This window comes from Astatotilapia calliptera, chromosome 15 (assembly GCF_900246225.1).
Source record: "Astatotilapia calliptera chromosome 15, fAstCal1.2, whole genome shotgun sequence".
Classification (NCBI taxonomy): domain Eukaryota; kingdom Metazoa; phylum Chordata; class Actinopteri; order Cichliformes; family Cichlidae; genus Astatotilapia; species Astatotilapia calliptera.
In genome coordinates, this window is record NC_039316.1 from 21,552,634 (window position 1) to 21,562,552 (window position 9,919).

The 9,919-nt window shown below is 45.5% G+C and overlaps 3 protein-coding genes and 1 non-coding gene across 4 annotated transcripts; 2 read left to right on the forward strand and 2 right to left on the reverse strand.

Annotated features, from left to right (window-relative positions):
* Positions 1–1,275: 1,275 nt before the first annotated feature.
* Positions 1,276–2,718, forward strand: LOC113007076 (high choriolytic enzyme 1-like). The gene has a single exon (XM_026143437.1). It carries the CDS (start codon positions 1,400–1,402, stop codon positions 2,195–2,197), a length of 798 nt encoding a protein of 265 aa, XP_025999222.1. The 5' UTR covers positions 1,276–1,399; the 3' UTR covers positions 2,198–2,718.
* Positions 2,719–3,520: 802 nt separating this feature from the next.
* LOC113007208 (small Cajal body-specific RNA 13) lies at positions 3,521–3,795 on the reverse strand. The gene has a single exon (XR_003269886.1).
* An 84-nt stretch (positions 3,796–3,879) lies between these two features.
* Positions 3,880–5,167, reverse strand: LOC113037244 (PRKR-interacting protein 1 homolog). The gene is made up of 2 exons (XM_026194122.1): positions 5,106–5,167; positions 3,880–4,950 (listed from the first exon to the last, which is right to left on the reverse strand). Exon 2 carries the CDS (start codon positions 4,878–4,880, stop codon positions 4,299–4,301), a length of 582 nt encoding a protein of 193 aa, XP_026049907.1. The 5' UTR covers positions 4,881–4,950; positions 5,106–5,167; the 3' UTR covers positions 3,880–4,298.
* Positions 5,168–5,195: 28 nt separating this feature from the next.
* Positions 5,196–7,920, forward strand: LOC113037245 (glutaredoxin-related protein 5, mitochondrial-like). The gene is made up of 2 exons (XM_026194124.1): positions 5,196–5,611; positions 6,598–7,920. Exons 1-2 carry the CDS (start codon positions 5,314–5,316, stop codon positions 6,768–6,770), a joined length of 471 nt encoding a protein of 156 aa, XP_026049909.1. The 5' UTR covers positions 5,196–5,313; the 3' UTR covers positions 6,771–7,920.
* The last annotated feature ends 1,999 nt before the right edge of the window (positions 7,921–9,919 follow it).

Sequence of the window (9,919 nt, forward strand, 5' to 3'; positions counted from 1 at the left end):
ACATGTACCGCCGTTACGTATTTAAAATACAAAATATGAGTAACTGTATTCCGTTACAGTTACCGTTTAAAAAGGTGGTATTTAGAATACAGTTTCTTTGTTGAAATAAATGGATTACACTGCGGTACTTTCCTGTTTCATGTTGTCGCGGGTCAGGACTGTTTGGGTTTTGTTTGACAGCTACGTTCTGTTGTTCCAGGCGGCAGCGTTATGGTTGCCATGGTTACAGGGTGACGCTCTCTCTCTCTGTGTTTCCTGGGTGAGAGAGCGCCTTTTTGTTGTTGTTGTTGTTGTTGTGCTAAGCTAACAGGCAGAATGCTACAAGCATAGCTCTAAAGAATGTAGCATCATAGGCAGTGTAGTCCGTGCTGCAGGGAGAATGGACTGCCATACACGTTATGTGTCTGTGAGCGAGGAGGGAGAAAAAGGAAAGGTACGAGCTGGCATCGAGCAGAAACGGGAGCTGGAAGCATGTAAATATAATAATAACCACTGCAGCCAAGAAGAGAGCCTGACGAGCCCAGTTGTAAGTAAGCTATTAAGACTCGACTGTACACCGTGTTCGTGTTTTCCTCCGAAACAATAAGTTCCGTTGGAGCAGCCTTTCAACGCCTCTCTCTGTCTCTGCTAGCAAAGTTGACCCACACAACAAAGTAAAGCTATTTTTCGGCTACGAGCCGACACGAACCCGACGTATCAGCCAGAGGTCCCTTAACTACGGTTCAGAGCCGCGGACCTTCAGTAATAGTAATAAATCACAGCAATAGTACATTCACGTAGTTGTAAAAATGCATGATAATATATTAAGTAATCCAAAGTATTCAGAATACGTTACTGTCATTGAGTAACGTAACGGAATACGTTACAGAATACATTTTGGGGCATGTAATCTGTAATCTGTAATGGAATACATTTTAAAAGTAACCTTCCCAACACTGGAACCAAAACAGCTTCCACTCCGCCCGCAAAACAAAGAATTGCTTTTAAGAAGACATATGTCTGCATAACTGAATGTTGAGACACACCTAAGTGATAAAAATAGTTTAATTAAAAAACCCTATGGTTTGATTAAATTAAAACCCAGTTAAAAACACATAAACTCATATAACCCCTCTGACGCCCTGTGTGTTTCCACACATGAACTAGCATGCCCCGAGCACACCTGAACGGGCACACGCATGAAACCATCAAACCGGTTGTGAAACCGGTTTGGTTGGCTGCCATCTTGGACTAATGCCCCCTTATTACTACTGACCTCAGCCCATAACACTCCTGCAGACACACCTGTAGAGGAGAGTATAAAGACCTGCGACTCAACTGTGTCAGACACGAAGCTCCGAGGAGTCTCTCCACAGCAGCTCTGCAAAGAAGCTCCACAGCTACCAGACCCACTCTGAAGATGAGTCCCTCTGTCAGCCTGCTGCTCCTGCTCCTGCTCGGCCTCTCTCAGGCTCATCCTCTCATGGAGGAAAGAGGAGGAGGAGAGGGCCAGGTGGAGGAAGACCACACCGTCGATATCACCACCAGGATTCTGACCGCAAACAATGGCAGCAACGAGATCCTGCTGGAAGGAGACATCCTGCTTCCAAAAAGCAGAAATGCCATTAAATGCCAGAGTTACCAGAGCTGCCTGTGGCAGAAAGACAACAACGGCCTGGTGACGGTTCCCTTCACCATCAGCAGTGAGTACAGCAGCGGGGAAAGGCAGCTGATCAGAAATGCCTTGCAGTCCTTCCACAGCCAGACCTGTGTCCGCTTTGTCGACCGTAAGGACCAGAACGACTACATCAGCATCGAGAGCCAGAACGGATGCTTCTCTCCTCTGGGCAGACAGGGAGGGAAGCAGGTCCTGTCTCTCAACAGGCAGGGCTGCGTCTACTTTGGCGTCATCCAGCACGAGGTCAACCACGCTCTGGGCTTCCAGCACGAGCAGACCAGGAGCGACCGCGACTACTACGTCAGGATCAACTGGGAGAACATCGACCCGCAGATGGCCTACAACTTCGACAAGCAGGACACCAACAACCTCAACACTCCCTACGACTACTCCTCCATAATGCACTATGAAAGAACAGCCTTCTCCATCAATGGCAGGGAAACCATCTCCCCCATCCCCAACCCCAACGTCCAGATTGGCCAGAGGCAGGGCATGTCCTACTGGGACATCAGGAGGATCAACCTGCTGTACGGCTGCTGAAAACACACGTTAGCTTGTCTGATTAGAAGTTTTCATTTGTTCCCAAAGGTTCTTCCACTTATGTGTTCACAAGTGTTTTATAGGGAGATAATGAGCTGTAAGGTCAAACACATAAAGTGCATTAAAATGGTACGCTGGATATTAGTGATTCATTTCCTCGCCAATACTTGTTTCATTCTTTATGATTTGTCTTTTCTTACCTCATCCTTTCTACTTTTTCTTCCACCAATCCGTATCTACAGTCAGGCTTGTGGAAATGTCCTCCTCAATGCATCGCTATTCAAAAAACTATATGATGCAAATACAGTGTGATAATATGCACAGAGAGCTCTCGTGTTAATTATACATGAAAATAATTCATTTTAATACTCCTTTACTTTTGTGAAGGTCAAATCAAAGGTTGCGAGTCTTCTTTAGCTGTGCAACTCAGCAAACATATACACATGCAGGAGGGCTGAAAGCTAATAAATACATTTTCTCAAGTTGAATCTTTTGTTAAATAATAAGCAGCTAGTTTGAAAACTCACCTGAATGAACAACAGCTGTGCAGGAAAAAAACAAATGTCAAAAATTGTAACTGATCTTCATCGGGTATTAAAATAAATCATAAATAAAAATATCCAGTAATATATTAAAGATACACTCCTAAGACCTAAATGTGTTTCACTACAGCTAACAGAAAGCCACGTGTACATCAAACATCCTTTTTCTGTTCTTGCTGACAGGATGAATTTTTGAAGAGATACTTAAAATCATAAAGCACGTGCACATTAACAGCTCTTTCAATGAAACACTTTTTATATTTTGTGAATCTAGGTAAACATTTTTTAATGACTTTCAGACCATAAAAAGACCAAAAACACATTTTATTTAAGTCCCGTTGGCCCATTTTGTTAAATAAAAGAAAAAGTTTAAACCAAAGAAGGAAGAGAGCAAATGTTGTTTTAAAACATGTTCAGGTATCACATTTAAAGGAAATCATTTGAATTTAATATGATTAGGAGAAATGTGCATTTTTTTTAATCCAACGGGGAACATGTGATACTGAGCACAAGTAAAAGTATGACATACATTTCTAACATTAATCTGCAGCATCGGTCAAGGATTCAGGTTGAAGGAATGACAACATTTTCTAACTAAATAAGTATAAATGAAGAAACCCAAAACCTGATGGAAAGCAGTGACTCGCTTCCAGCTATATTCTTATTTGTATTAAAGGAGCAAACTAACAAGTAGGCACAGGCAAACTATTACACTGAAGCAAACAAACGTTCTGAGTGTTTTTAATAGTTGAAACTAAACAGCAAAGCCTCCCAAAGGCTTCAGTGTGACAGCTGAACAGTGTCTGACAGGAAGAGCTTCCCCTGTTTCAGACAATATCTGGCTGCCAGGTTTTACTCTACCTGCCTCAAGAAAGGTGACGGCTACCGGGGGAGGTCGTCACCACCGTGGGAGGCAGGGGTCTGTGCAAAGAACATCGCACGTGACACTCCCGAGCCTCCAGGAGCCACGCCTTTTCATTCTTTGAGTTGCTTTCTGCAGCTTGTTGTACCCACAGGCAACAGGCTGGGCCAGGGGCAGCTTCACAAGGCTGCACAGGAGAACATCGAAGCATCAATCACATGTCTAAGTATCATCTTGGCTGTTGGGTTTCATTGTGAGCAACTTGCACAACACCCGGGTGTTTTTATTATTCAGTTTTATTTCAAAACATTTAGCACATTGAAATAGATTATTTCCAAATACTGTTAACATTCCTAACTTAAAACCAAAGCTGGATTTCCCTGCAGATAAGCCTGAATCATACTGAAATATAACAACGACAAAGGCTTCCAGGTGTGATCCTGGAAGCCATAATGAATAACTACACTGAACAATTCCTCTTTCAAACATCGGTCCCTCGGTGGATTCTCCTGCCTGCTAAACGAGGCAGTCCAAGTGTCTCTGCTGATGAGCGACAATGTTTTTAATCCTTGCAGCAGGTCAGGTCCACCTTCCTGTTTGCAGGCTCACCACAGGATCCAAATCATCTCCTCTATTTTCAAAGGCTTGAAGTGTCGCTGGTGTGTCCAACTGCGAGGAGTTTCCACGTTTCACGGGTTCATTTCTTCCCCATGATGAAGCTGGGCGCTTCTGCGTCATCCTCAGCTTCTCTTTCGTCTTCCTCATCTTCATCCTTGCTTTCGTCCTCCTCCTCGCTCTCGGAGCTCTTGTCGTCTCCCTCCTTCTTGCTTTTAGTTTCACGTTTAGCTTTCTTCGCCAGGAGCTTCTTCTGCTTCATCTTCTCTCGCTTCTTCCGCCGCTTCGCTGTCCTCTCTTCGGCGGCCTCTTTGTTCCGCTCCAGTTTTTCCAGGTACTCCTCGTCCTTAGTTTGCTTCTCTGATATCTTGTCCAGAAAGTCCTGTCTCTGGTACTCTCTGCGGCGGAGGTGGCGATAAACGTGGAACTCTCCGCTGCCTGCACCCGCGCTGGAGCCCATCACGTCCCGGACGAACTCCGGCGGGGCTCGCGGGTTCCATTCTTTGGGTCGGTCCGGGATCGGAGCGAGCTTATCTGGGTTTCGCATCAACTTCTCCAGTTTCAGACGCTGTTCCTCCGCCGGTGTTTTGGCGATAATGAGAGGCTGAGCCTCTTTCCCTCCAGGTTTCCCCGGTTTGTTATTCTTCTGCGTGGGCGCCGCCATCTTTCAAACAGTTACCCTCTTCTTCCTGTGAATGTAAAATGCTCCGGAAGTCCTTTTCTGCTTCTGTGACCTGAAATTTTATTTTATTTTATATATAATGTTTTATTTTATCAAAGAAAACATGCCATATTCATATACATGCCATGTGAATGCCACATTATTCTTATTTTTATTGTAACATTGTTACTATTATATTTTCTAACACAATAACTTTAAACGTCTTACATTCGCCAGCGTTGAATGACGTGTGACGCCACCATTAGCAAATCAGACTCGGCGAAGACTGGGCGAAGCTGTCCAATCACCGTTCACGTAAACGCCCCTCATCGTAACAGTGAGGCGACAGTAGTTTGACTGGCTGTTTTTACTCCGACTCTGGCCCGTCTGTAGGACGTTTCTTCTCCTCTTGTAACGAGATAATTGAACACAAACCATGAACAGTTTATTCCGATCCGCTGCTCGGTGTCTCCGCTCGGGTCCGGCTGTCTACCTGCCCAGACAAACCGACGGCCGCTCGCAGTGGGCCTCAGTCCGGCTCCTGTGCTCGGCGGCGGATCTCCAGAAAGACCTCGGTGAGATGGTGAAGAAGGACAAAGTGGTGGTGTTTATGAAAGGCACGCCGGCGCAGCCCATGTGCGGCTTCAGTAACGCTGTGGTTCAGATCCTCCGGATGCACGGCGTGGACAACTACGCAGCGTACAACGTGTTGGAGGACCAGGACCTCAGACAAGGTCAGTAACCCGGAGTCTGCCTGACAGCAACAGGTTGTCACCTCTCAGGTGAACGTGTACCGTTTTGGTTACTTTGTAACCGGCAGAAAAAGCGTCACATGCTGGGTGCAGCTCATTTAAACATCCTTGAAGTGTCGGGTCCTGATCGTTACCTCATTCAAAGCAGCATTCGGTTAGGATAGCTGTCAACGGCACTCCATGGCCAGTTTTTATCAGTGTTGTGCAGCAGCACCAAAGGGTGGGGTAACGTTAGCATCGGTATCAAAGTCCCGGCCTCTGTCAGGACTCGATCCCCATTGTTCCGATAATGACACGAGACATGTCGGAGAGCAGGGAAGCGTCCTCACAGATGACATCAGCAATATGTGCTCCTGTTGTCCTGTCTACGTGTCTTTAACCACGTTTAGAGTGAAATACCTGATAATGGCCGATTGGATCAATTTACATATTGTTATATAGTCTGAATGTTGTATTTTACAGCCGCATCTGGACACTAACAAACATAATACTGATGTTAAAGGGCTTAAAGGGGGGGGGTTAAGAGAAGAGGCTCTTCCAGCGTGTTTTCTCCTGGCTTCCTCCCCTCACCCCCAACCACTCACAGATGGCCCCTCACTGAACCTGGTTCTGCCTTCCTGCTAAAAGGCAGTTCATCTTTCCCTCTTCCATCTATGGTTTGCTCATAAGGGTCGCCTGATTGTTGGGATTTTTCTCTCCATTATTTACTTTACAGTATAAAGTGCCTGGAGGCCACTGTTGTTGCACTAAATGAATAAATCTGAATTGGGTTGGAGACCCTTTGCTGTGAGTGTGGAGGTTTGTGCTTTTGCTACAGTTTCAGTGGGTAGAAAAAAAAACCCCACCCCTCAGATTTTCCTTAAAAATGCTAATGAGGCATGTAACCAAACTGCTACGCCTAATTTTAAAACCCACGAGGTGTTCAGAGAAACAGGACTGGTAGTATTAACGCTGTCTGCCTTCCACAGGAGTCAAAGACTTCTCCAACTGGCCCACGATCCCTCAGGTGTACTTCAATGGCGAGTTTGTGGGAGGCTGCGACATCTTTCTGCAGATGCACCAGAACGGAGACCTGGTGGAGGAGCTGAAGAAGCTGGGCATCCGCTCTGCAGTGCTGGACGCAGAGAAAGAGTCCAAGTAATGGACGGGTATAAGCGTGACGCGGCTGACTCATCCAAAGGCGCATTTATCAGGTTGAACCCCTCCCCACTGCCGCCGCCACCACACAAACACACACACTCAGTCCCCGAACTAAAAGGAGTGAAAAACACCGGCCACAGAGTGCACAGCGGGATAAATAGACTTGGGTATTGTACATTCGGTATTACAGCTTTGTTTTTTCCAGCACAGCTGAGGGCACCATGGCTCCCATGATGAGAGCGAACCCCAAAGCAAAAGCTGCGGGCCAAATGAAAGCTCCATAGAGCTGAACGATAACATCGTTACAATGAGTCTTTCCATCCTGTTGTAATAAAAAGCTTTAATACTTCTGCACCTCCAAGAAGAACGGTGACATCACCCCCTCACTCCCACCTCAAACTGCCAGCTGACCGCGACAGAGCCGGCTGTGATCACCGTGTTCAAGCTGCCACCTGAGCGCTCTCACCTGGTTACATCAGTCCTCTGCGATCTTCCCCTCGCCGCTGTCCTCCACGCTCAGTGTAAGACCAGATGAGCTTTAGACTTGCCTAACTGTACCACGCCTAAGTTAAGGTCATTATTCATGCTGCCTGGGCCTCATCGGCTAATGATGTCATCACGCTCTTAAATGCACTGCCTGTAGTTTCAGGAAACAGAACAAAGAGGGGACACCGTGGCTTCGTGCTGGTATGAATATCTTCTCTTTAATGAAGCCACTGATAATCTAGCAGTTTTTTAGTGGCCGTAGCTGCAGAATCGATCACTGGACAGTCCCCTGTTTGTTCTTCCTGCCTGGAACCACGTGGAAACCGTCAATGTCAGGATCCGCTGAAACGTAACGTACCTGATACCTTATGTCCTTTTTTCTTTTTTTAAAACCACCCTGAAGATGAGATTACTGCACACGTGTACCAGCCGAAGCAGTTAATGTTGCATCTGTCTGTATTTCACTCTGAAGGTGAAGTGTTGTTTTAGTTGTTTTTTCCAGACACCTCACATTTATCAGTCGTAGGTGATCCTCCTGCTGCAGACAGTTGTATTATCAAAGCAACACGTAGTACACTGTAAGATATTGTACAGCTTATTATTAGATGTACTTCTGACGCGTGTAATCAATTCTGCACTGATTAAATATTTTGTGACACAAATGAGTTGTCGGTGTCGTGCCTCATGCATGTCGGTCTTTTGTCAGCGGGGTTACTCACAGTAGTTTTTACTGTGAGCTGGGCCAGACTTGCAGTAATGTGCAGACGTCATGAGCCACATCACTTCCTTGGGTTTTACTAAGAATTTGAGAAATGGGTGTTTTTAGTTTTTTGATTATTTTTTTAAACATTTTTAAATGCACTAGAAAACAGTTTATAAGACAAACTGACTTTGTACAAGTTTGAACCTGCTGGAATATTTGTTGTGACCGTCTTTACTTTTCAGCTTTCTTCTCATTTCTCTAAGTATCCTCCAAAAATAGTTCTGCAGGCTTCTTGAAGAACATTCAAAGATCTTTTTGGATCTTGGCTTTCTCTGTCAGGATCATCCCACATTGCTTCAATGATGTTGAGGTCGGGGCTCTGGGGAGGCCAGTCCGTGACTGCTGGTGTCCCACTGTGTGTTTTTCTGTGCAGGTGTTTCCCGGCTCCTGTGTCAGCTTAATACAGTTTGTTTTTTCTAATTCTTGTGAACATGACTCAGATACCGTTCATCTGCTATAAATGCGTTTATAGGTCAGAAACTTCTTCTTTTGTCTAACTTGGACTCATTTTTTAAGAATTCGTTGCACAACATGCTGACGTAAATCAAATATGACATTTTGGCTCCACATGTGAAGGAAAAGTGAACTAAACAAAAAGGTGCTACACATGAACGTTTTCAGTATCTGAATCTGGCTTCAGGGATTTCTGACAGGACTCTTCATCACTGTGAGATTGGGAAAAGTTACACGCAAATGTTAAAAGGCAAAACTTTCACACGGTGTCTCGGTAAGTGCACATCAAGCTGAAAAACTGTGTCTGAGTCCAGGCCAAATTCAAATGCCAAACACACTCAGTGTAAAACATCTGGAGTCTATGTAGTTGGAAGAATATCACAGAACCTGGTTCTGAGACACGAAGCTGCTGTCAAAGTGCCTTAAACTGGTATTCTTCATAGTGGTCAGCAGGGGGCGACTCCTCCCGCTGGAAAATGTGCAACTGTGTTTAAGAACGGGAGGAAATGGTTGTTTCCTCACCAGAGAAACGGAGCATTTCCAGAAGAGTGTGTGTGTGTGTGTGTGTGTGTGTGTGTGTGTGTGTGTGTGTGTGGAAACAGCAAACCACTGTGAACACTGACAGAGGCCCTGGTGTGTTCAGGGAGCCCAGCTTAAATATGCAGCCATCATTCCTGTTGAACATGTTTACTGTGCATTTCCTCTTGTGTCATGTCGGCGTGTGCTGGGAAAACACACCTGCTGTTACTCAGTTTCAGGAAGGAACACTTCTGAGGAATGTGAGTAAAGCGCTTTCCTCATTCTATCCTGTGCAAATGTAACCGGGTCATAAATGACATATTGTTATAATTACACAAAATGTGTTCTAGACCCCAAACCCTTCCTGTTATACCCGACTGTTAGGACCTTCAAGCCTGTAGTTTTGTTCATTATCAGTTGGAGCCCCTCCTCACTGTTCTTCTTCTTTGGTGCACCCCTATAAACAGTGCTCCCCTTTGGCCTCTCCCCTTTTCTACAATTCCCCTGTGGGGGAGGTCGGTGTCGTCCCCAACACTGCAACACATAATGTATATTTAGCCACCCTGATATTTCTGATTGTGTGTCTTTAGTTCAGTCATTGTGTCTGTCTTTGCTAGATGCTGTAAATGTAAATGTGCAGTACGTGTGTGTCACATGTGTTATAGGCACAGTCAGTGCTAGCATGAACAGGTCATTCTTGCTAGCTTGGGAGTTGTGGTGGGTGGAGCTGACCCTCTTCCCTACTGTTTGCATTTGGTTGTAGGAGCTGGAGCGAGGTCTTGGTTTCTTTTACCCTTCATTGTCAGACACAACGCAGGAACACACCGGCTACACAAAGCCCGGGCTCGAGAGCAACGTCTCAGCTTCCACTATTAAAGCTTTCCTAAGACTAAGTGATGAACGACAGTCACTGTACGATTCTGGAAAAC

Bases quoted from the DNA above. Each gene is read 5' to 3' on its own strand.
- LOC113007076 (XM_026143437.1), top strand. From the start codon at position 1,400: ATGAGTCCCTCTGTCAGCCTGCTGCTCCTGCTCCTGCTCGGCCTCTCT.
- LOC113037244 (XM_026194122.1), bottom strand. From the start codon at position 4,880: ATGGCGGCGCCCACGCAGAAGAATAACAAACCGGGGAAACCTGGAGGG.
- LOC113037245 (XM_026194124.1), top strand. From the start codon at position 5,314: ATGAACAGTTTATTCCGATCCGCTGCTCGGTGTCTCCGCTCGGGTCCG. The intron at 5,612-6,597 runs GTCAGTAACCCG...TGCCTTCCACAG, and splicing joins GGACCAGGACCTCAGACAAG to GAGTCAAAGACTTCTCCAAC.